Genomic DNA, 24,269 nt, shown 5'->3' on the forward strand with positions numbered 1-24,269 from the left:
TTCTTGTTCGCCTTGCTCTTCTCATCATACTCATTCAAATCAACAATCTCACAATCATGCCTCCAAGACCTGCAAGACAGAGTACTCGCTACGCAAGTAGGGAGCCTGAAGAGACGACTGGTGGACCTCAAATTTCTCTGGTCAAACCCAAGTTACCGGCTCTGAAAGGAACCCCGAGTTCTCGGAGGCAGTACACGTATGGCTCTGCTGTTGAGCCACCCCCAAGACTAGGCGCCGGCTTTCAACAGATGACTCTGAAGAACGCTGTTAGCCAGGCTCTTAAGAAACGTCCTGACGAGGAAGAAGAATTTGTTCAACCACCAAAACCGGCACCAAAACCAGCACAAAAGCCAGCAGCTGCAAAGGCAGATCGAGGTAAAACCTCGAAAGACAGTATGTTCATTCGCTCCTAAATGTGTGACAACTCTGACACGTGGCAGATGCAGCACGACAGGCAACAACAACAACAACAACCGCCACTGGGCATCTAGCTGTTGGCAGAGATGATGACAGCTCGCGAAGCTTTGGACTAGAAAGCGAATATTATGACCATGCGACGATAGAACCGGCACCGTCAAGGCCGCCAGTAGTCACCGCAAAGCAACAACCCGCACCCAAGACAAGCCTTGGACCTGAAGAAGAGGAGTCCAGTGATGATGATTCACTGCCGTCTCCAATTGAGGAAGAGCCGAGGTCTTCAGTACGGCTAATTGAGAACTTTGATGAAGTCGACGCGAGACAAACCAGGTCACACTCGTCTCGTTCTCGAAGCCAGAGGGGCTCAACAAGACCGACTGAGAACTTGGAAGCTCCAAAGGAAGTAGCCAACACAGCAAGACAAAGTAGTTCGCAACCATCTCGTTCTCGGGGCCAGCAAAAGACTTCAACAAGGCCTACTGAGAATTTGGAAACTCAAAATGATGCACTCGTCGCAACGAGACAGAATGATTCACAGCCATCTCGTTCTCGGGACCAGCAAAAGAGTTCTACACACCTGAATGAGAGACACACCCAAAAGGCATCAGAATCCTCAATATGGGCGACACAGAAACCCTTGCCTGGGACTGGCACTGAATCGGAAACAAGGATTGGAGCTACACTCAACAATCGGCGACCCAATGGAAAGAAGAGTCTTTTTGGCCCGGCTACGACAGGTTCAGATGCGTTGAAGAGGGCTCAACAACTTCCATCCGATCCACGACAACGCGACTGGGACATTCAAAGAGAAATTTCGGCAGCTGAGGCAGAGGATACTCGAATACGTGAGATGGTAGAGCGGATGGAACGCTCACGCTTGTATTATGAGTGGGTGAGATTCACTGGTTGGCTCAAATTCTTGTTTTGGCCACCGTATTGGTTCCGACGTGGAGACCAAGATCCTTTCGATTTCAATTTCGAGGATACTGTGCAGAACAGTGACAATGCCCCAACGGAATGGACTCGTTTGTTCTCTCCCATGACATATCTGCGGGTTTTGAGGCGTTGGTTTGACAAAACTATGGACCGTGTCTTCGCCTTTGTTGATGGTCTATCCGGCATACAAGTTGGACAAGTGCATAGATCGTTCGCCGTCCGCTTAGTCTGGGCTGTAGCATTGGCCGGTATCGCTTTCTTCCTGCTTTTCACCTCTGGAGCTCTGCGCTATGTCCCCGATTTCCCCGATTTCCCAGACATCGGCTCTCTGAAACCGACTGTGGATTGGCCGAACACTGAAGAATTTAGTGTTGGCAAAATGGTACCCTCAGTGTCATGGCCTTCGTTACCTTCATTGCCTTCATGGCCTTCATGGGGCAGAGACGACGACGACTTTTCTTTCCCTGATCCATTTCCCAGGGACGACGCTGTCATCCCAGATGACTACAAGAAAGCATTGGACGCACTGAAGGATCAAGCCAAGATCCAGAAGAAGGCGCTTAAGAGGCTAGAAAAAATTCTTCCTCAGATTGTGCACATGGATCTTGTCAAGGGACGCCCCTCAATCAAGCCCGAGTTCTGGCATGCTCTCCAAGATCACCTCAAAGAAAGCGGGAGCTTCTTGAATCTCGAAAAGAAGAGCGGCAACTTCGAAATTTCTTCGGAAAAGCAATGGAAAGCTATTGTGGCACGTCTCGGAAAAGATAACAACTTTCAAGGCAAGCTCGATGGTATTGTCGGCAACAGTATCCAAGACAAGCTGCCAAACTTCTGGGACACATGGTTCAAGAAAAACAATGATGTGCTCGAACCGCTCGTGGAAAAGGCAATGGCCAAGAGACAATCGGCCGGCTCCGGAGCTGCATTCGACCAACAGCTTGCCAAGATTGTCGGCGAGGAACTTCGCAAGCAAAACCAAACTGCTGTTTCTCGAGATGAATTCATGGCATATGTCAAGAATGATCTGATGGAGCATAAATCAGAAGTCGAAGCTGAGTTTAACAGGCTCAAGTCGTACATGAGCGATTACATCATGGATACCGTTCGAACCGCCAAGATGATGGCCCCCAGGACAATGACTGATACCGAGATGAGGAAGCTCGTTCGAAAGGTCGTTTACCAAACTCTTACAGATGGCAGCCTCGAAGCTGCCGCCAAGAGCAAGATTCATGCCCATTGGAACTCCAATCTCAAATACCAGGTCAACTTCTTCGGTATTGGGGCTGGGGCTACCATAGAAACGAAGTTTACCGCGCCTGTTTGGGACCCATACAAGGACAAAGCTCAAGTAAAGAAGGCACTCGCGCTTGGCCTTAGAGGAGCCCGTCCTCTTCCTGCTATACATGCACTTAGTGCTTGGCAAGAGGAGGGTGAACGCTGGTGCGGGTCACATACCGAAGACACTGACGGGAGATCTCATGGCGTTGGACTGTCTGTCCACTTGGGCCATGAGGTCGTCCCCGAAAACATTGTTGTTGAACACATTCACCCCAACGCAACAATGGACCCTTCTGCTCGACCACGACACATTGAAGTCTTTGCCAGATTCGAGGTCAAGGAAGAACAGGAGCTCGTACGCGACTATTCATCGAACAAATTCCCCGACCACATCAACGGTTGGGACTTTAACCCTTCTCCTCTACCAGATTCATTCGTCAAGATAACTCAATTCGAGTATCAAGGCGATGAACTGAATGAAGGCGTACACGTTCATCACATCAACGATGAATTCGCCAATCTGCGCATTCCTACGGACCATGTCATCATTCGTGCTTTGAGCAACTATGGTGCACCGGACCACACATGTTTTTACCGGGTGAGGTTGTTTGGAAATCAGGTGGATGAACAGGCGTAATTTCGGTCTTGGGGCGTTGACGGATAGTTTGATTCATGTACAATGGTTTTGTATTATGGCGCGGCTTATACTCACAATGTCGTTGGGATTGAAGCATGGGAATGGATAGCTTTTTACCAGGCGTACTTACAATTCGATTATGAACTTTATTATGACATTAGACCACACTTGTAGGGAAATCAACATTGAAACCATTAATACTTTGCATTTTATTTCGCCATTTTCGCCCTTGTCTACATGCAAGGCCCCGGGTATTGAATCTAATCCAACAGTCCTGTAGCAAGTGCCTCGAGATCCTCCAAAGTCTCGGGCTCTTCTTGGACCCTGATAACCTTTCCCTTGCTCTTGCTCTTGCTCTTCTCCCTTTCGTCGTCTGAATCGTCCTCGAACCACTTCTTGGCCCGCTTCTTTGGCGGTTCCCTGTCTCCCTCGCTGTCTGACCTGTCGTCGCCCACGGGCAGCGATCGCAATAGTGCCAAAGGATCTTCGCCATCGTCGGCATTGTGCAGCATGGGGGCATCTTCGTCGTCTGAAACGATACCCATGCGCTCTGCTCGCTCGGCAGCCTTGCGCTTTTCCTTCTTCTCGCGACGCTTTTGCTTGGCGAGGGCCTTGTCGTCGACATCTGCTTCGCGAACACGGCTTGTTTCGTCCTCGACGAACTTGCGACGCTGTTCCTCGGCTGGACCTTCTCCCATGAAATCATCCTCATCCCTGAGCTCATACACGGCGTGGGCGTTGCCATCATCGTCAAACACCATCTTGGTAGAGTTGCCCTTGAACTTGAGCATCTTCTTCTTTGACTTGAGAGCCTTTTCTCTTCGTTTAGAATCGACAACAAATGGTTCTTCTCCGCCAAGACCATCGATAATCTTTGCTGTGCTCTTGTATGCATTATCTGCCTCATCATCCAGATCGCCATCTCTTAGAACTCTCTTCACAGACAAAAAGTCCTCCTCATCCTCTTCATCACCATCAAGTACGAGCTTGTTGTAGTGACTAGACAGAACGTCCTGGTTCGTTCGTTCAAACATCTTGTCGTACTTTGTCCGCACCTCGTTCTTCTTGGTCTTTTTCTCTCCATCCTCGTCGGATTCAGAGCCGCTAGACATACCCGCACGAGGCGCATTCTTTATCTTCTTGGTATCCTCGCCCTTTCGGAACTTGACCTGTGGTGTACCAGGAAGACCAAGGCTAGCAGCGTAGGCATCAAGATCAAGCTTGTTGAACTTGAAAACGTCTTTGTCTTTTTGTAGATGGACTGATCGTACGTAACTCATGAAAGCCTTCTGACCAAGATACTTGAGATCGGGGTTCTGGAAACACATGCTCTGTAGTTGATCCTTGATGCTCTTCTTCTTCTTCTCTTTGACATTCACCTTTTGTATGGGAATCTTCTTCTGCTCAAGCTTTTTCAACATGCCTGGCTCTTCATTTGGATCCAGGAAAATCACTGCGCGACCATTGCTTTGGTATCGAGCTGTTCGACCAACTCGGTGGATATATGTATCGACATCTTCGGGACAATCAGCCTGAATAACCCAGTCAACAGCGGGAAAGTCAATTCCTCGAGCGACGACATCTGTTGCAAATAGGCACGTCTGCTTTGCGGCAGTGAATCTGGAGGTAATCTCCATTCGAGCAATTTGTTTCTGGCGTCCATGCAAATGCAATAGAGGAATACCTGGCTGCAAATGGCGAAAGCTCTCATAGACGAATCTGACTTGTTTGCCTGAACTCAAAAAGACGATGATTTTGCTCTTTAAATTGGCTTTGATGAACCCGTAGAGTGTGTCAAGCTTCTCTGGCAGAGGTGTGACAATGTAATGTTGTTGAAGGTTTGTGGGAGTGGCGCTGGCGGCGGCTTCGTGAACGGAAACATATTCGGGGTCCTTCAGGCTGAGACGGGCAAGATCAGAGACCTTCCTGCTCTGAGTAGCACTGAACATGAGCGTCTGTCTCTCCCTAGGAAGATGCTCAACCAAAGCATCGACTGCAGATTGAAAACCCATATCCATAATGCGATCAGCCTCGTCCAGAACTAGAATCTGCAGGTTGTTGGCATCAAAACCAGCCGTCTGGTCAAGATGTTGCAGCATACGACCAGGCGTGCAGACCAAGATATTCATTCGGTCCAATCGCTCAGCCTCGTCTTTCAAACTCTTGCCACCAATGATTAGACCTGCTGAAAAGCTATGATGTCTGCCGACTTTTCTGAGCACCTCGAAAATTTGTACAGCGAGTTCTCGGGTTGGCGAGATGATGAGTGCACCGAGACCATCGAATTCAGTCCATTGAGCACGGTAAAGCTTTTCAAGGACAGGAATAACAAAAGCCAGTGTCTTTCCACTTCCTGTCTTGGCGGCACCCATGACATCTTTGCCCTTGAGGGCGAGCGGAACGGCTTCAGCTTGGACATCGGTAAGGGTCTGGAAATGAGAGGCCTCGAGGCCCTCGGCGGTCGGTACGGAGAGAGGAAGATGGGAGAAGTTCTTGATGGTATCTGATTTAGGATCCTATATGGTGTTAGTCCACATAAAAGTACCTTGTATATGCCATCCACATACCAATTCAGCTACTCTTTGCTCGAGTTGTTGAAGATCTTCCTGGTTTCTCTTGCGCTTCTGCTGTCGCTGTTCGGTACGACCGTTCCTTTGAGGCTTGGGACCTCGCCCAGGTCGCACATGAGGAGGCATTTTTCGTGTCGTGATATTAATGCGAGGAAAAGAATCGAGGCAAGACTCTAACTCTTGTTCGGCGCAAACCAGGTTCCAAGCCTAAGTCGCTGGAAATTTTTTGGAAAATGCGCGGTTCTTGCCATGACCGATCAACCGATTGTGGGGGCCTTTAACCAAAAGAAGCTTACCGCCCTGGCAGAAAGATTTCACCGCCAAAAAATTGAATTCCATTTGTTTTTCTGCCCCTCCATCAAGCAAGCTTTGGTTGCGATCAACAAACATCAAATCAGCTTCATTATTACAAAATGGACAAGTCAAAGAAGTCGAAGAAGGGCGGCGAATCCGCTAGCCAAATCTCTGACAAGAGATTCAAAGATTTTGAGACCGACCCCCGGTTCCGATTGCCATCAAAGAGGCAGACCAAGACCACGATCGACAAGCGATTCTCGCGCATGCTGAACGATGACGAATTTACTGCTACTGCCAAGGTCGATCGATATGGCCGAAAGCTGAAGTCTGATTCCAAGAAGAAGGCTCTGCAAAGATTATACCAAGAGGAGGATGAAGAGGATGAAGGAGACGACAAGATCGAGGTCGACGACGACGAGATTGTTCAAAAAGAACTACTAAAAGCGCACGAGAATTATGATCCTGCTCGAGGTGGTGGTTTCTCTTCGTCTGAAGATGATTCTGAATCCGAGGAGGAATCCGAGGATTCTGATGAAGAAGAGGGCGGCGCGCAAGTCGACACCGAAGGAGATATGCAGCGTTTCCAGGACGAGCAAAACGAGGTTGAGGCTGGAGAAGTGACAAATCGCATTGCTATTGTTAACCTTGATTGGGATCATGTGAAGTCTACGGACCTCATGGCTCTGTTCAACAGTTTCCTCCCCGAGACTGGTGGCAAGATCGACAGGATTTCAGTGTACCCCAGCGAGTTTGGAAAGGAGCGCATGCAGCAGGAAGAGGTTGAGGGACCCCCTAAGGAGCTGTTCAAGAACACTAAAAACGATTCGGATTCGGATTCAGAGGATAGTGACGAAGACAGCGAGGATGATGAACGCATCAAGAAGAGCCTGCTTGAGGAGGGTGACGATCAAGATTTCGACAGCGATGCGCTACGATCTTACCAGCTTGACCGTCTCCGATACTACTACGCTGTTATGGTCTGCTCAAGCCCCGAGGTTGCCCAGAAGCTTTACGAAGCGGTCGATGGACGAGAGTACCAGTCATCTTCCAACTTTCTCGATCTTCGATTCGTCCCCGACGATGTCACCTTTGACGACGAACCCCGAGATGAATGCGAAAAGGTCCCCGAGTCATACAAGCCCGTCGAGTTTGTTACCAATGCCCTACAGAGCTCCAAGGTTAAGCTCACATGGGATATGCATCCTGAGGAGTCATCGCGCAAGGAGTCCATCAACCGTGCCTTCAGTGGTAGCCGCAACGAAATCGAGGAGAACGATCTCCGCGCATACCTAGCAAGCGACAGCGAGGATGATGACGTTGATGACGTGGAAGTGGTCGAGGAGGGTGTCGAAGAGAAGGAAGATGAGCCCAAGCTTTCAAAGAAGGAATTGGCCCGTAGGAAGATGCGAGCTGCATTGGGCTTGTCTGAGGAGCCTACCAAGTCCTCCAAGAACGCCCCTGTTGGAGATATGGAAATTACATTCGCACCTGCTCTTACAGAGTCGGCACCCAAGAAGACAGCCGAGGAGGAGACAACAATCGAGAAGTACGTCCGAAAGGAGAAGGAGCGCAAGGAGAAGAAGCGCGAAGCTGCTCGAGCTAGACGCGAAGGACGGGATCCTAATGCTGAGGAAGAGGAAGAGGCAGAGGAAGCCGAGGCTCCTGCTGGTGATGCTGATGACCTTGGTTTCGATGATCCTTTCTTTACTGCCGCCGAACCCGAAGCTGTTTCCAAGGCATCCATCCGCAAGGCCGACCGCCTCAAGAAGCGAGAAGCTCGCGAGGCCGCTGAAGCCGAGGACAAGGCCCAGAAGAAGCAGCTGGAAAGTGTCATGGCCAACATTGGCGAGGATCAGGCCGATCATCTGGACCATTTCGACATGAACGAGATTGTCCGAGCAGAAAAGGCTCAGCGCAAGAAGGGCAAGGCCAAGAAGAAGGCTCTGGCCAAGGAGACCCGTGGCGGTCTTCAAGAAGACTTTCAGATGGACACTGGTGATGACCGTTTCAAGGCCGTGTTTGAGAGTCACGAGTATGCCATTGATCCCTCGAATCCCAAGTTCAAGGCTACAAAGGGTATGACGAAGCTGCTTGAGGAGGGCAGAAAGAAGAGAAGAAATGTGGAGGAGGAAGATGATGCGCCCAAAGTTAAGAAGGCCAAGAAGGGACGAAGGTGAAGTGAGTTGATGTAATGTAGAATTTTTGTTCAAGATCGTCTTGGAGTTGGGTGATTAAAAAGTTGGTTTTTGATAGCACCATATATAAAGCATAGTTGAACATGCTGCTTTCAAACATGTCACTTTCACTAATACCATACCTGTGACTTTGCAGCACTATAGCAGGCGTTCTAATCTGTCTTTACCCATCCAATGGCTTCTGACCACTCCAGAAATGCATCTTTCCGTAAGCATGAATATTCGGGTCCCTCATCGACTGCCTACATTCAGCAAAAAACACTTCCATCTCTGCCTTCTCCCACCCCAGCTGTGGAAAATGAAGGGCTCCTATCGCGGGGAAGAATTCTTCACACGCTGTTCGGTAGTACATACCCACCAAACGCATGACCCTGAAAGTCATTAGCAGGATACTCAGACTATTGTTTGTAAACTCACTTGTCTTTTGGCCATGTTCCATAAGGCAGCTTGATAAAATTGTGTTGAACATTGACAAACCCTGCTTCAGCAAGATACTGACCCCCAAAAACTGCAGCATGGGAATTTGTTCCGTATAATGCAAAACATTGAACTAGAATTTCGGTGAAGCGTTTGAGGGGCCAGTCATCTGGTATGCTGTTGTCGTCTGTGTGGACTTGGCCGTCTACGTCTTGGAGCTCTACCCACGCGCCGGGTTTTGTGTTGCTGGATTGGAGGTCAGTAGAGCGGTAGAAGTAACGAATGAGGAGAGAACTCACGCATATATCTGCTTCAGTAGTGTCACTGGAGATTTGAGAATTGGTATCATGTTGCGGAGGCGGACAAAGTCGAAATCATCTCCATTGAGCCACTCATCTTCCACATCGTCAACCATGAATCTAAGTATGTCAACACTGTATTATGGGAAATATATTTCACCGAATACTTACTTGATATTTGGAGGGACCCAAGATGGTTGTATAGGACTTAGATCCAGCCCCAACACCTCAGCACTGGGATACTTCTCCGCCACTAATTTCGTCAGCCTCAGTCTCTCAGTTCAGGGGATCAGCATTACCCTCAATGGCCCAAATTCCTGTCCCTGTTCCTAAATCGGCAATCTTTTGCGGATTCTCTCCAATAGGGGCGTAAAAGTATCTTCCATCTGTGGCCTCGAGCATCATGGCATGCAACATATCTTCACGATTCTGCTCCGCCTCATCATTCGGTAGAGGATATCGTCCATGGCGGTAACGGTGGTAGCGACGCCCGTTTTCGTAACTGTGCTCGAGGATGCTGGAGTTGATGGATGTGGATGAGGAGCGGGTGCTTGCGAGGGAGTGAATGTCATCGGCGTCAAAGTCGCTGGCGGAGAATTCGCCGTCTTCATCGCTGCCGCCTGCTTCGATCAGGGCGTCACCATGCAAGAGTCCTTGATTGTCGAGATTGAGGTTTTGGGGGTTGTCTTGGATGGTGTTAGTGACTTGTTCAAGGGATGGTATTGGTGGTTTGCGCATAACGAGATTCCAATTGTTATCTTGAGCATCCTCGATGTTTCAATATTGAATTTTTGGATTTTGTTCTCGTACCTTGTTCGTTTTGTCCTACCAGAGTAGTTGGCTTGTCACGTACTCGGGGACTTTCATGAGGACTACTCTTGGCACTGGACCTTTTACTTCCAGGGTCCTGACCACCCATATTTTGACGATATTGCTGTTGACTTGCGAATGCTTGTATTGGGAAGTAGCCGTTCTGATAGATCTTGGAAGACAAGTTTATAATAACATGCGTCGACCAACAATTGAGGGGCTCTCAAGGTCCAATGAAATAGATGAAATGATATGCAGTTGGACTCAAATACGACGGGTCCCGAAAAGTGAATGCGACATCAAGGCTATAAGAGACATGGGTAGCATTGCGGAACAGTCGATGATGGACTGATGGACAAGAGTATTCACGGTTACAGTTATCCGGCGCCAGTAGATCAAAGACGCATCATTTAGACAGCTGTAGGGCAGAGTTTGGAATTTTCTTTATCAAGTTGACGTTGTCTAACATCAGGTGTAGTCTGGGCTTCTGTGGCTTGGCGGGAGAACATGCCAGCCGGGAAGAGGTTGATGGGCAACTACAAGCTTATTGATTTGCTTACCTACGGTATGACAAAAAATTGCCGGTATTGATTGATAGGAGATATCCGTACTGGCGCGATAGTTTAGACGAGGAGGAATTGTCAAAGCTTCGGGAGTCGATCTGACAGCCGTGGGTCTGCGATCTGGATAATATTTAGCTTGATCATGGACCATTTGGTGGTCCATTCTTGGAGTAGCTAGCCAAATGTCGGGAATTGGTCTTGTTATTGGCTACTCTCGTAAATGTTCATTTCAGGACTGAGACAGCCGGATTAAAAGTTCAGGAACTGTTATGAAGGTTAGCTGTATCCGAAATTAAAGGTCTGGAACATTGAAGAAACTACGTAAGTGGAGGAGGCTAAAGACTCACAGGGCTGTGGGTTGAAGAATTGATGAACCAGGCTAACGTTGGAGGTAACTGATTCGATAGCATATGGTTTTAGTTGTTTCTTCACCCTAACTTTAACCAATACTGTCTCTGTCTCACAGGATCCATATTATCGGTGTGCGTGTGCGTGTTGATGTTGCGCGTTTTGACTGCACGATAACTGATGTACGTGACCCATGCCTGTTGTGCATATTTACCTCCTTGCGTGATCAAATGTGGACGCTTATTGGAAGACGAGAGAGATAACTCAGATAAGAGATCTGTCCGCGTGATGGTAAAAAGGGTGGGATAGTCTCTGTCTTAGTCTTGGGTTCTTTTTTAGCTTCCGTTTCCGTCGGTGCGGCTGGGTTTTAGTATTACAACACCAAGTTTAATGTCGTGATGATTGATAAAAGTCGGTGGCTGGGTACTTGGTATATTTTCTAGTTGTGATTTCTCGTTTCTAACTAGAATATTTACCAGACAAATGATACAAGAGTCGCCCCTTGTGAGATAATTACTACCCCAAATATCTTGTCATACTTCATCATCGCGACTTTATTTGTGGCAAGGCGGGCAGTTTGTAGATCTTGGTAATGCAAAAGACCCGAAAGTAGCAGATGGCAATGTCTCAGTACACCATTGCAAGACGCTTTGAGTGTTGTAGTAATTCCCATGTGGTAGATGGCAAACATCTACCATTGTCCATCTCGAGTCAGAGAGCTTTCTCCTTCCCCACTCCAGGTTGTAGTAGCCTCTTGGATATTAAATGGGTGTGCTCATGTCGCATTAGAAGATTATGTGTAGACCCTTGGAGAATGGGATGAAAATAGTGAGATATGTGCGGTTTGCAGGCAGCATAATGCAGTATGGGTGGGATGATGTTGATAGTGAGATGGAGGCTGTTATCTCCACCAGTTAGTTCATTTACTACAGTTTGATGATGAATGGTTCGATATTTCACTGACAGCTGATTCACTATTCTCAGATTCTCATGTAAGAAAGAAGTATATGTGTTGTTTATTGCCACTGAAGAACCCCTAATGATCGTCATGATTCCCGCAACCATCTCCAACACACACAATGATGGCTTCATCTTGACCGACTCGGAGCTTATGTTCCCACAATGTTAGCTGCTGTTAACCCTGTTAGCGCCTGTGGTTGCATCGAGATCGTAGAGGGTTGATTGACGCAGGTGTAATGGAGGGGCATGTTTCAGTGGAGGTGTTTTTTTCCCTTGGGGGTCATGACACCCTCAAACCTCTCTATTGCGGGCACTTTTATCTGTGGGGAAACGCGTGAGCTCTGTACCGGCCTTGGATTTTCTCTTTCTTTTTGTGCTAGGGTTTGTTTAATAGAGCAGTAGAATAACTTGATATTACCTGTTACCATCCCCATCTTTTCTTGACTCTTTGTTTTCTACTCTGTCTGACATCAAGAAAAGTCTGCACCATCATCGTCTTCTTCTACAACTACTACAGACCGTTTACCTCCCAAACAAAGGCAATGCCTCTAGATTCAAACTCTCCTCTCCTCCCCATCTCCACTCCTACAGCCATCGCATCGCCATACGAACAACAACCTCCACCAGCCCCCGCCGCAAACCATGTCCAGCGCCTCGCCATCGCAACGTTTTCTCTCGCTCGCTTCCTTCGCGGCGTCTCGCTTATAGCATACCCTCGCTTTGGCCTCTGGGCCCTCGACATCGCCCCGGATGGCTCAGCCTACATGCTCGCCAGTATGATTGGCATTCGCGATATTTTGCTATCTGGTCTTTTATACACCAGCGACATAGCCAACGCTTCCGTCGACTACTCTGCACGTCGCGAAGTTACCCGCGCTCTGGCGACGAATCTCTTTAGCGATGCGCTCGACGCATTTGTGCTTATTTTCTACGCTGCCTGGTCCGACGACTGGGGCAACCCGATCGCCGTTATTGTCATTTCAGCAGTCATGGCCATCTTTGAGCACTTGACGCTCTGGAGTTTCAGCGAGGATGATTGGGCGGCGCATGAGCATGGAAGTCTGGGCGATGACAAGAAGGCGAGAATGAATGCGTGGCTGAGGGAGTTGGAGCGATGTGAACCCGAAACATATCGACATGAACAATCTGTTCCACCTTCGTCGCGAGCTTCGTTTCGAGGATATGGAGCTCTGGTTTGAGAGAGATAAACAAGTAATGTGCTACAAAAGTTGGAGGACTCATGATATCATAATCCATTCTGCGACGGCGTTGATTTTGTATTTAGATCATCATGATTGATGTTTGGTGTTGGGGTTTGTCTGCAATATCCGATATAGCGATGTTCGCATTTACTTCCGTTCAATACCATTACTTGATTTTGCTTCATTTCTCATTATGGTATTTTGACAGAGGAAGCTCTGGATGTCTCAAGCGATTAATGAGATTGAGACTTGTCAGTTAATCCAGGCTCAAGTCCTCACATGAGTAAACATGAAAAGACAACAAGTTGAATCTAAAACACCGGAAATACGCAATTCGGGTTGCATCGATGGCGTGATAAACCTCATCTGAGGCATAATCCAAGGGTCTGGTTCGAGTCTACTACGAGTGGAGAATTACCGGCCACTAAAATCCTTGGACTAAGACACGACAAGACGACTGTTTCTTTTTTATATTTGTCTCTTTTTCTTCACTAAACACATAGTTATCTTCACTCTCTTTCTCTTATCACATTCGTTTGTGACTTGAATACTCTCAATCTCATAAAATGGGGGTCGTAAAACGCGTGGCTGTCATCGGCGCCGGACCAGCGGGTGCCATCGCCGTCGATGCACTCTCTCAAGAAAAGACATTCGATCTCATTCGTGTTTTTGAACGTCGCGAAGGTCCTGGAGGATGTTGGTATGTCTTGCAAAAACTTGTCGTGATGATCAAATACTAAGAACGAAAGGATCGGCGATACAACACAACCTCCAACAATCTCCAACTTGGCAAAGCTCGCAAACCGCACAGCAGATGAGCAGTTGCCTATTCCTAAACAATTACCAGCTATTCTGCCAAATTCTACACAGCCTCGTCATGAAGAGTCATCAATCTATCCATATCTGGAAACCAACGTCGACACATCGACCATGGAGTACACCCAGGAGCCTATCCCAGCCATCCGGAGTGAAAGATCAATCGGCATGCATGGCCCGTCAACACCCTTTAGACACTGGAAAGTCATGCGTGATTACGTTGCTGGCATCTTGGAGCGTAACCACTACGAGGATCTTGTCTCGTACAACACAACTGTAGAACATGCCGAGAAGGAAGGGGACGAGTGGAAGGTTGTACTGAGAAAGGGTGGAAAGAAGCAGGATTATTGGTGGACGGAGACGTTCGACGCTGTTGTGGTTGCGAGCGGTCACTATTGGGTGCCCTATGTCCCTGCTATTGAAGGGCTGGAGCAGTTTGAGAAGACGAGGCCTGGGAGTGTTGTTCACAGCAAGCATTTTCGTGGGAGGGATACGTTTCATGACAGGGTAGGTTGCTGTGATGACTTACCAATGAACAGTACTGACATGGATAATAGACAGTTGTGGTGGTAGGCGCCTCTGTTTCAGCAGCAGACATTGCAGTTGATCTCACCAACACGGCAAAAGCGCCTGTCCATTGTATCACCATCGGACACACATCAAACGTCTTCTTTGGCGACACAGCATTCGATCACCCCAACATAAGACAGCACCCATCCATTGCCAAAGTCACGGGCCGAACCGTGCATCTCATTGACGGCACCAGTATTCCGGATGTAGACCACATCGTCTTTGGCACAGGCTACAGCTGGACGCTGCCATTTTTGCCTAGTCTGCCCGTACGAAACAACCGCGTACCGAATCTGTACCAGCACGTTGTCTATCAAAAGGATCCCACGCTTCTCTTTGTCGGGGCGGTCGGCGCAGGTCTCACTTTCAAGATCTTTGAGTGGCAGGCTGTGTATGCAGCGCGTATCCTTGCAGGACGTGCAACAGTGCCATCGGAAGAGGAGATGCAGAAGTGGGAGGCTGACAGGATCGAGGAGCGAGGTGATGGACCAAAGTTCTCTGTCGTGTTTCCGGATTTTGAGGATTACTTTGAGACTGTCAGAGAACTGGCTGGTGAAGGGGAGCCAGGCGTAGGTCGTAAATTGCCTAAATTCAAGAGGGAGTGGTTTAGGAATTTTATCGAGGGAACTGAGTTGAGGAAGGCTTTGTGGAGGAGGTGGAATGCGATAGCAAGAGAGGAAGTGGGTGTGAAGTCGAGGTTATAAACAAGTTGTTGATTGGATCTATAGATTGATATTAGAGGTACAGTATAGATTTCAACGCCCAGTTTGCCTTGGTGTAACTCGAATACACTCTTAATCATATCATAGGCGGTATGTGATCCTATAGGTGAGGCGGCATTTGATATGCAACGGCTAACACGGATGGTATCCAGGATATAAACAATTAGTGGAGATGTTCTCAACGGCAGATAAGAACCACCAACAAACTGTTAAACGGTAATCATCACTCAATCGAACTCGGCTGCCGAAGCCCATCTTTACTGTCCAAAGGATTGGTCCAGCGGGCTCCTTATCAGCTGTCTGGTTACGTCGGAGCAGTGAAACTACTGTTAGGCGACCGCACTAATTATTAGCGGCTGATAGTGATGCATTTCCCCGCGTTTTTAGGTTATCTTGTCCCACTGACTAGGGCCTCTCTTCTCTTATAGCTGCCATCCAAGCTCCATCTCCGTTACTCTTTCGTCAACAACCATTATTGCCTGTCTCTACGGCATCAGAAATGTCTACCAAAATATCAACTGCCAAAAAGGCTTGTAGACGTTCATCCATATCTAAACCAAAGAATGGATTGAACCCGCGATCACGATCAGGCTGCACAACTTGCAAGGCCAAACACGTATGCTAACCCGATTCCCAGACCTATCTATCAGCAAGACTGACTTGTCTTGAATAGACAAAATGCGACGAAACAAGACCTGAATGTCTAAGATGTGTACGCAAAGGCGTCAAGTGTGGTGGTTATTGGAAAGAGTTTAAATGGTCCTTTAAGCACCAACCGGGCGAGATAGAAGTTGACCTCACCACCGGTACATCGCCGACATCTTCACGCAGAGGATCTGAGGTTCAGCCCGAGACTTCACCTGCAGCGACTTCTTCCATCTTGATGGATACCAGTGATCTTGATCAGTATCTTCAGATTGAAGAATTACCCGTTGAAGACCCTGTTTCTATTCTGGACGACAACACTTGGACAACGAGTCCTTGTTCAAACTCCGGTATAGATCTCTTGACGCGATCGGGTTCAATTTCAGAAAACTGCGATATGACCTTATCAAACGTTGAAATGACGTCTCGAGCCCTAACTCCTCCTTTCGAACCGCAATACTACGAAGCGACGCCACTTACAGTTGGCCTCATCACTGATACTTCATCCCTACTCATCAGCAACTGGTTCGAGCAAGTCTGCACGTTATGGTCAGGTTTCGATTCAGACTTTAATCTTAACCGAAAACTGGCCCTTGACCTTTGCACGAGTTCTCAATCTGTGTTTAGCTCGCTGCAGAGCATGTCGGCCGGCTTCCTATCTACACGGTTACCCCATATGAAGCAGTCAGCGGTATACTTTTTGCAAGCAGCGACAACATCGGTTCTTTCAGAGGCGCAGAATATTCTGCTGAATCCATGCACGGGTAGTCTTCCTGCTGGTGTGCTGTTCTCACTATTCTGCGTGGGAACGACAATGTGCTGGGTTGATGCGAGGCAATTGGGGATACCATTCTTTCAATCAGCGACAAAGATTCTAGACCGTTTGAATCGTCGTGTAGAAACCCTCTGTCCAAAAGATTTGGAGCTTCTATCCTTCTTCAACAGAAGTCTGACGTACTGCGAGATGCTCCTTGCGGTTGTGAACCAAGACGACAGCGATACAACCACATACACTCAATCCGACGGCGCAATGCAACTCGCTGAGAGATATATGGATGATTCTCCTCATCCATGGACAGGAATTTCCCCCCTCTCGTCGCAGCTTTTCGCGCAGTCAATACGCCTCTGTCGAAGTTTCCGCCGGAACCTCAAATTACCCAAAGAAACAGGCCGAGATTTTCAACGAGCTTTGGAAGACATACAAGAGGCGCGGCGACTGGAAGAAGAAATACTGAGCCTCGAGTTTCAGAGCAGTCTGTCCACTACGAACACGGGCGACCACCGAACACCATCACTTCATCTTGCACAGGTTGCAGAGGCGTACAAACTTGCCGCGCTACTCCATCTATACCAGACCTTCCCCGACCTTGTGACCTCGCGAATGCCGGGAAATTCAGTGTATGCGAACAGTCGACATATTCCCTGGGAGGAGTGGATTATCCCATTGAGTCTTCGCCTGGTCAACGTCTTAGAACTCATCCCGCCTAATTCTGGCACTCGGGTTATTCAGCCGCTGCTGTACATCACCGCCAGTACGGGTCTTCGCTATGATACGACTACGATGTTGGATATATCAACCTTTCCCTCAGAAGCAGACTTTGCGTCGTCAAGTTTTGTTAATGACCCATTTGCGCCACCGCCTACGAACGTTATATCGCGCATGTCTCTTGATATTAGCAACGCGCGGCATTTTATTATGGGACGGCTTAATATGTTGGAGAGTAGCCTGCCGCCGAAGCCGGTTATCATGGCCAAGGAGCTTATCAAGGCGATTTGGGAGGCTTATGATGATGAACCGCCTGGTGTGGCTTCGGTGCATTGGGTTGATGTTATGGAAGATAAGAATTTGAGGTCAATGTTTGGGTAGATATGATTGTTGTGATGTAATTTATTTATGGGTTTATGATGTTTGGAATTATGTTTGGAGTTTAGGGTTATCATGACGACTTGACGTGCACGGTTACTTGAACAAACAACCACATCGTATCTTGGGAATTTATATTGGCTTTCTTTATAGAAGTATTCTATCATTCATTCCTCCTTAATACATCCCAATCTTCTCTTTATAAATCGTTGAACTTCCTCGCCCCAGAGTAGAACGCCAGTCCCGTATCAGGAGACGAAAAGGTAATAGTCGCTCCGTTGGGAATAAAAAAGATATCGCCAGCCTTGGCCTCGACCTTTTGTCCCGTAGAATCCTCGAGAACAAAGTTTCCTTCGAGAATAATCTTGGTCTCGTCGTACTTGTAGGTGTATGTCAGGGGCTCGCCCTTGTTGACACGAAAGAGGCCGCTTGTAATGGGTTTCGCAGCGTCATCAGGGGTGGAGTGGATGTCTCCGATAAAGGTGTTTCCGCCTGACAGAGGGGGAATTTCGAATTTGGATTGGGCTTGGGCAAAGTGCTTAAAGGAAGCCATTTTAAGTATTTGTATTGTAGTATTTGGTTTGATTCAGGGAGTAATGTAGAAGTGTTTGTTTATACATGTAAGATGAAGGAAATGGATGCTTCATATACAGTTTCTACAACAATTCCCCCTCTTCTCTATCTATTTCTCTTAATGATTATCTGCAAGCCTCTTTCGTGAAGACTACCATCACAGCTCGATAAAAACACCCTCATTCCCTCTTTGGAACAATGTTTCCGGTGACATTTGCGGGGTGATAACGAGATCTCCGTCGTGATAGTCAACTTTTGCCTGTTTGGGAGAAGATGGCCGGAAGAAGAGAGACCCACTTGTCCGAGTCGGGAGACGGGGTTAACCGAGTCGCTTGACCACTTGAAGCAGCGATTTCCGGGGCACATGATGATCTTTGATTCATATGATACGCAAAATATGTACGTAACTGGAGACGTACTTGGATGATGTGAGTAGTAAAATTTAGAGTGCTTATAGGCAGAGTTGAGGATGTTTCTATATCTATCGTGGCTTACACCGTGAAACCCTCACTGTTAGATTATCCAATTATCACTAATTCTTTCTAACCCTGACCATCATGGAAATTTTATTCTCTTCCTTTGGTCCCCATGAGGTAGTTGTGCTCCTCAGTATCATAACCGGCCTCGGTCTTTTCATCTACAAAGTCCATGACACTATCAAAAGCCGTCGCAGCTTTAGATCCAAGAGCAAACTACCCCCAGTATCAGCAAACTACACACCAAGCGACTACAAAGCACCGGTCCCGCAACCATACCCCAACTGGTCAATCGAAAACACCAAGCCTCTTCCCTACAGGGCTTTTCGCTATGGCCCTACCTACCAGGCCACCATGGGTCTGCGCACATGTCCCGTAGAGGAATGGATTGAACTAGATAACCACTTTCCCAAATACCATGCCGACAAGGCCAAGAGAATTCAGGAAAGAGGGACGAAATGTGTTGCTACCCATCCAGATGCCTATCCCGCTGCTATTGAACTTCTAGAAGAGATGGCAGATTATCTTCCTGCGAGATACCCCAGCCTCTTTGAGAGAACATCTGTGGGGATCAAGAACAAGTGGTCTGGCGAGGACTTTAACATTGTTGAGAGGCCCTTGGCTGAAGATCCCATGGCTATATGTGCACGTCTCGTCCAAGATGATCTCGCCATCATGATTGAGCGTCCCGATGGCCAATACTACCTCCTCGCAGGAGCAATCCTATTAGCTGGTTTCTGGCGCATGTCTGATAAATACGGCATGTCCCTCTCCGAAATCCACACATCAGGCGACGTTCCTCACTTCAAAGAGAAGCTCGAGACAGGCATGTGCAAATTCTTCAAGCGTCTCCGCCCTGAAACAGTCTACAACCGCAACAACTACTTTGTGCAAGTCGACGAGGACCTCGCGTGGAGTTGGAGTATCGGCAGCGAAGACTCACCGTCTGTGAGCTGGAGCACAGCTGAGAAGAACAGGGCGATAGAGCATCACATGTTTCGTTCTGAGAGACAGTCTCTGCGTCGTCTTCCCAAGACGGGTGCTGTGGCGTTTACGATTCGAACGTACTTCCACCCTGTGACGGATATTGTCAAGGAGGATTACGTTCCTGGTAGATTGGCGAGTGCGGTGAGGAGTTGGGACGACAAGGTTGCGAACTATAAGGGGAGACAAAAGTATGGAGAGGTCTTGCTTGAGTATCTTGATAGAGAGCATGAGAAGCAGGTAGCGAGGGGATTGCAAGTTGATAAGGAGCATGAAGTTAGGAAATATCCTTGGTAGATGGTATGCATTGATTAAAGCGTTGTTAGAAGTCAATTTTGAGAAATTACCAACCATTTCCTTTCGATGTGAAAGATCATCAATTCGCACACGCCATTCCCTGAGTGAGCAGATGGCAGTTTAGGTTTATTGGACATATTGAAGATAGTATTACACCGTAAGCTGATTGAACTATAGAAGACCCAAAAACTAAATGTCACGAAGAAGTGAGGCTATCACCGGGTCCAATTCAACAGTCATGTAGTAAATTAAAAAGATACGCTACTATATAAATAGCCCACAAGTCTCGCTTAGCTCATATTCCACTTCCTCTCCCATCCAGGAAAGAAAGGATTCTCATCCAAAGTAGTCGGCTGCCAATCCCCAGGAATTAAGCCCTTCTCAATCTGCTCCCGCTCCCACCTCCTCAACGTCGGCTTAGCAACATGTTCAACATGCCACGTTCCCTTGTACTTCATGATATTCTCCTTTCCCTCATTGAGGACCTTAAGGACTAGAGACGGAACATATGGCTCATCCCTGAACTCGGTCAAAGGCGTGAAGAGCGCTTTAAAGTTGAACACGATGGCACCTGAAAGAGGAAGACGACGGAGAGTCTGCCAATCAACCCTCAAATGCACATCTGACTCTGTCAGAGATGGGCTTTGGGTCTCGCGGGTTTGGAATTCAGGGTCTTCAGAAGGAATAAAGAGTGGCTGACCGACTTCTAGACCCCAGGATCCGCGCTGAATAGGACTATCGGTGGGCATTTTTGTAAAGAACCTGTAAGTGTTAGTGTTGTGCATATGTAAGTGACAATCCGACGTACCTATCCATGCTAAACTCCATCTTCTCCTTGTAATCAGGCACAGGGGCATGTATCTCAGGCAACCCCAGTCCAATCTTTTCGCTTAGCTTCCACCCTACCGATGAACATATCACACCTGCTCTAAAGCAGTAGCGTCCGGTCGCAGGATCCCTCAAAGTAAGCGCAAAATCCTCTGGAACATGGTTGAGAAGGAAGAGCAGAGGATCAATATGGCCAAGATCCTGCTTGACTCCCAAAAGGTGATTGACAAACACTCTGCCGTGAAGTTCGAAAGCCTGGGGATATCGGGCGCAGATAAACTGGATCACCATCTCCATGAGTTCCTTGCAAGCGAGTTCAGATCCGGGAAGGGCTTGAAGGACGTCTCTGCCATGTTTTGCGTAGAGATTTTGACGCTGGATGATGCGAGAGCAGTACGTATTCTCTATCTCTATCCAGAAATCGGGATCCATCTTCTTTAAAGCTTTGAGAGCGTTAGCTTAATACTTAGTACAAGGTGAAAGTGAAGGACAACTTACACATGGTCTGGTGGTAGGCCCATCGAAACGGACGATATGGTCTCGGCAATGCAGCATCAAGATCAAAGTTCTTCAATGGTACTGGGAGAGGGACACCAGATAACTTTGCATAATCGGGAAATGCGCCCAGTCTTTTGATCTCATCGACGCTGAAGCCCGTAAAGTTGTATGCTGCAGGGTTCGCATAGCGATAATCTTGGTCTAGCCTGAGAAGGAGTCTAGGTGATGCTGAAAGATCTACATTGTTTGACGAGAAGCCTGGAGATATCTCACGAAGAACATGACGTTGAGATGGAGGATAAACGTTCGTATAATCGGCAGACGCAGTCTTTTTTACAGATTCTGGCGAAGGTGAAGATAGGCGGACGTATCGATTGAGGTTCTTTCGCTTGACGAGAGTATGGACTAGAAGACCCAAACAGGCACAAGCTGCAGCGCCCAATGATAGAATGAGGGCAGAATGGACATTATTGGAATGAAGAAACTCTTTGATAGCAAGCATGTTGATGATCATGAACAGATAGTGTCTCGATGAGTTCGAACAGTCATTCAGCAGCCTTCTTTTCTTATGACCAACTCAAACACCATCATCATGCAATCAAGACACTGCATTCAATCACGAGATAAACAGCTTATCAAACCCGAATGCAGTTATGCTTTGAGGAACGCAAGGTTAACATGCCCTGTTTAAGGATAGTTTAACGCGGGGTACAGTGGTCTTGAGACACGGCTTATCGGATCAGCAGCGGGGAGTGTGACGTATAGATAGATGGAGATAAGTGTATGCACGGTAAAGATAAACAGATAGAGTAGACTATGTATATGCTACCTATAGGGAAATACTTTGCGGTCGTAGGTTGACGCTTCTTCTATCATGAGATCGATTGATGGTTTGTTTACTTGATCGAGACCATGATGGATGTGTTTACTGCTTCTGGATATCTTTCACATGATCATACGATATCCGTATGCCCAGACAACAATATCTGTATTCATGTGTTGTTTTGTCTGATATCTGGGTTCGTCTTCAACAAGGCCCGTGAGGGACAATCTGGAGACAGGAATTTCTATTGTAAGCAGAAACTATCAGAGTGTATAAATAAACCGGGTCCTTTAGTTGAGAGTTCTTTTTGTATTTACAAGGCTGCTATGAACAAAGAAAAGTGCATGGCTTTATACAGTAGATACAACTGTACTTGCTACTATCTCTTTGTTTTTGCATCTAGTACTCAGGTCATCCGAATATATATTAATCAAGTACAACAGAGTGCTTCAGCTGAGTAATTATAATGTTTCATCAAAGTAGTGCCGACGATGAATGTGATGAGTAGATACAAACGCTGGAACCCTCTAGGATGAGTGTTCGTTTTTAGGAAATGCCCTTCTCTTTGTCCAAACAACAAGTCTGGACGGCTCAGGCCTGTCGAGAATATCCTCAAAGACATCGCCATGGAACACTCTCTTCTACCTCTGTTACTCTACTTTGTTTGAAGAGTTTGACGACATTCAAAGCCTCATGGTTGTGTGATACTGGAGTTTCATGTTATTTGTATGTGTAATACTACAAAGCGTTCTACGTTTCAGCGCGCAGTCATGTAGAGTCTAGTCTAGAACTGCAAGTACTCTGGGAGGTTAGAGTATACCTCAGAGAAACGTAGCAGAGTAATTTGGGAAATCAATAGATGATTTCCTATAAATAGAAAACGAGTTAAACTCAACATCTCAACTATTGCTGGTCGCTTAGTGATGCTAGATGGAGTTTCTGTGCTTGTCAAACCGAGGATGTAACTGTAGTTAACGCAAAGCCACAAACGGTACGAACAGGCCGTCCCGACGGTTAATGGTTAGAAAAGTTAATATTCTTAGTTAGGCGGCTGTTACTTGAACAAACGTCGTTGGTGACAGCCGTTTACTACCTACCGTTTCCCCGAGATATTCAAAGATCCGTTGGTGTCATAAAACCTTGTTTGCTAATCATCGCGAGGAAACAAACTGTGCAACCCTTTACGGTCTGTGATTATGTTCTGTTCAGATGAACATGAAGACAAGGACTGAACTCAAGTCTTGTTCGCCTATGGCTTCCATTTTCACAACAAACATCAACACATATCAAGTGGGACAACAAAGACCTGTACAGCAGCGACCAAGAGTGCATAGCCAACGACAAAAAGTGAATTTGGCATATAAAATAGCAAAGACGTCTCCCTGGAAACCAAAACATCACAACTCTCCTACCAACTCACCTCATCCAAGCAAAAACCATCCGATCTCAACAACACTCAACCCCAACTATCAAACTTGACACACATCGACTCATCAAAAACATCGCAAATATGCCAGACTTCCGTGGTCTCTTTACCTTTGCCAGGGTCATTACCTGCAGCTGCTTCAGTAGTCGCAAACCCTCCAAAACCCAAACCTATCAGGTGGACAACGTTCGAGCTCCCCCTGGAGAAGAAGAGAAAGATTGGTCTACGGAGAATCATTACTATGGTATTTCCCAATCCTCTCGTGGTGTGCTCCCTAATCCTGACAAGTTTGAGATCGTCGACGAACATGATGAATCTACTGCAGCTGGACCTGCAGTGAAGAAGGACTAGAGCAGGTTACTCAGTGAATGAGATTCTTTTTCCTACAAGTTTTGACCGAAATTCAGAGGGATGGTATGGGCCCGAGAGTATAGGGAATCGAGTTTGTATCCATATCACTCTGAAAATTATCAAAATTGATAGTGACTACGAATCTATGTACCATTAGCAGTGATCTTTCACAAGGAGAGACAAAAGAATTAAACAAAATACAAACTTCATTCACTATTATCTCAGTTTCAAGTGACTCCGTCATCTTGAACCATCTCGTGACTAGACCATTGAATCCTACTCATTACATCAACTAGTCAGCGCCCAACGTAGAGACTCAAACTAGAACCAATATTGGACAAAAACCTCCTTGTGTAATCCACTTATCAAGTCTTTTCTCTACCATTCAGCCGTCAAGCCGTCGTGTTGCCTGTGGAGTGTCCTGAGATTGCCACGCTGAACGAGAAAAGAGATAATAGAGACAACAA

At 47.2% G+C, this 24,269-nt stretch overlaps 11 protein-coding genes across 11 annotated transcripts; 7 read left to right on the plus strand and 4 right to left on the minus strand.

Moving 5' to 3' along the window:
- Positions 1-56: 56 nt before the first annotated feature.
- On the plus strand, positions 57-3,268 carry FPOAC1_007962 (uncharacterized protein; the record flags this gene model as incomplete). Its single annotated transcript, XM_044852408.1, has 2 exons — positions 57-393; positions 441-3,268. 2 exons carry the CDS (start codon positions 57-59, stop codon positions 3,266-3,268), a joined length of 3,165 nt encoding a protein of 1,054 aa, XP_044705078.1.
- A 260-nt stretch (positions 3,269-3,528) lies between these two features.
- Positions 3,529-5,964, minus strand: DBP4 (ATP-dependent RNA helicase dbp4; the record flags this gene model as incomplete). The annotated part of the gene is made up of 2 exons (XM_044852409.1): positions 3,529-5,784; positions 5,836-5,964. The coding sequence occupies 2 exons, from the start codon at positions 5,962-5,964 to the stop codon at positions 3,529-3,531; spliced, it is 2,385 nt and encodes a 794-aa protein (XP_044705079.1).
- A 287-nt stretch (positions 5,965-6,251) lies between these two features.
- Positions 6,252-8,312, plus strand: FPOAC1_007964 (uncharacterized protein; the record flags this gene model as incomplete). The annotated part of the gene is made up of 1 exon (XM_044852410.1): positions 6,252-8,312. The coding sequence occupies one exon, from the start codon at positions 6,252-6,254 to the stop codon at positions 8,310-8,312; it is 2,061 nt and encodes a 686-aa protein (XP_044705080.1).
- Positions 8,313-8,493: 181 nt separating this feature from the next.
- On the minus strand, positions 8,494-9,965 carry FPOAC1_007965 (uncharacterized protein; the record flags this gene model as incomplete). The annotated part of the gene is made up of 6 exons (XM_044852411.1): positions 8,494-8,701; positions 8,748-8,993; positions 9,047-9,166; positions 9,218-9,299; positions 9,346-9,732; positions 9,857-9,965. 6 exons carry the CDS (start codon positions 9,963-9,965, stop codon positions 8,494-8,496), a joined length of 1,152 nt encoding a protein of 383 aa, XP_044705081.1.
- Positions 9,966-12,269: 2,304 nt separating this feature from the next.
- On the plus strand, positions 12,270-12,926 carry FPOAC1_007966 (uncharacterized protein; the record flags this gene model as incomplete). The annotated part of the gene is made up of 1 exon (XM_044852412.1): positions 12,270-12,926. The coding sequence occupies one exon, from the start codon at positions 12,270-12,272 to the stop codon at positions 12,924-12,926; it is 657 nt and encodes a 218-aa protein (XP_044705082.1).
- A 569-nt stretch (positions 12,927-13,495) lies between these two features.
- Positions 13,496-15,019, plus strand: FPOAC1_007967 (uncharacterized protein; the record flags this gene model as incomplete). Its single annotated transcript, XM_044852413.1, has 3 exons — positions 13,496-13,629; positions 13,679-14,252; positions 14,303-15,019. 3 exons carry the CDS (start codon positions 13,496-13,498, stop codon positions 15,017-15,019), a joined length of 1,425 nt encoding a protein of 474 aa, XP_044705083.1.
- Positions 15,020-15,536: 517 nt separating this feature from the next.
- Positions 15,537-17,549, plus strand: FPOAC1_007968 (uncharacterized protein; the record flags this gene model as incomplete). The annotated part of the gene is made up of 2 exons (XM_044852414.1): positions 15,537-15,653; positions 15,711-17,549. 2 exons carry the CDS (start codon positions 15,537-15,539, stop codon positions 17,547-17,549), a joined length of 1,956 nt encoding a protein of 651 aa, XP_044705084.1.
- Positions 17,550-17,745: 196 nt separating this feature from the next.
- Positions 17,746-18,099, minus strand: FPOAC1_007969 (uncharacterized protein; the record flags this gene model as incomplete). Its single annotated transcript, XM_044852415.1, has 1 exon — positions 17,746-18,099. One exon carries the CDS (start codon positions 18,097-18,099, stop codon positions 17,746-17,748), a length of 354 nt encoding a protein of 117 aa, XP_044705085.1.
- Positions 18,100-18,676: 577 nt separating this feature from the next.
- Positions 18,677-19,876, plus strand: FPOAC1_007970 (uncharacterized protein; the record flags this gene model as incomplete). The annotated part of the gene is made up of 1 exon (XM_044852416.1): positions 18,677-19,876. One exon carries the CDS (start codon positions 18,677-18,679, stop codon positions 19,874-19,876), a length of 1,200 nt encoding a protein of 399 aa, XP_044705086.1.
- A 290-nt stretch (positions 19,877-20,166) lies between these two features.
- FPOAC1_007971 (uncharacterized protein) lies at positions 20,167-21,704 on the minus strand (the record flags this gene model as incomplete). The annotated part of the gene is made up of 3 exons (XM_044852417.1): positions 20,167-20,638; positions 20,685-21,147; positions 21,203-21,704. The coding sequence occupies 3 exons, from the start codon at positions 21,702-21,704 to the stop codon at positions 20,167-20,169; spliced, it is 1,437 nt and encodes a 478-aa protein (XP_044705087.1).
- A 1,831-nt stretch (positions 21,705-23,535) lies between these two features.
- FPOAC1_007972 (uncharacterized protein) lies at positions 23,536-23,802 on the plus strand (the record flags this gene model as incomplete). Its single annotated transcript, XM_044852418.1, has 1 exon — positions 23,536-23,802. One exon carries the CDS (start codon positions 23,536-23,538, stop codon positions 23,800-23,802), a length of 267 nt encoding a protein of 88 aa, XP_044705088.1.
- Positions 23,803-24,269: the final 467 nt, after the last annotated feature.

The sequence above is a fragment of the Fusarium poae genome, chromosome 3, assembly GCF_019609905.1.
Source record: "Fusarium poae strain DAOMC 252244 chromosome 3, whole genome shotgun sequence".
Lineage (NCBI taxonomy): Eukaryota > Fungi > Ascomycota > Sordariomycetes > Hypocreales > Nectriaceae > Fusarium > Fusarium poae.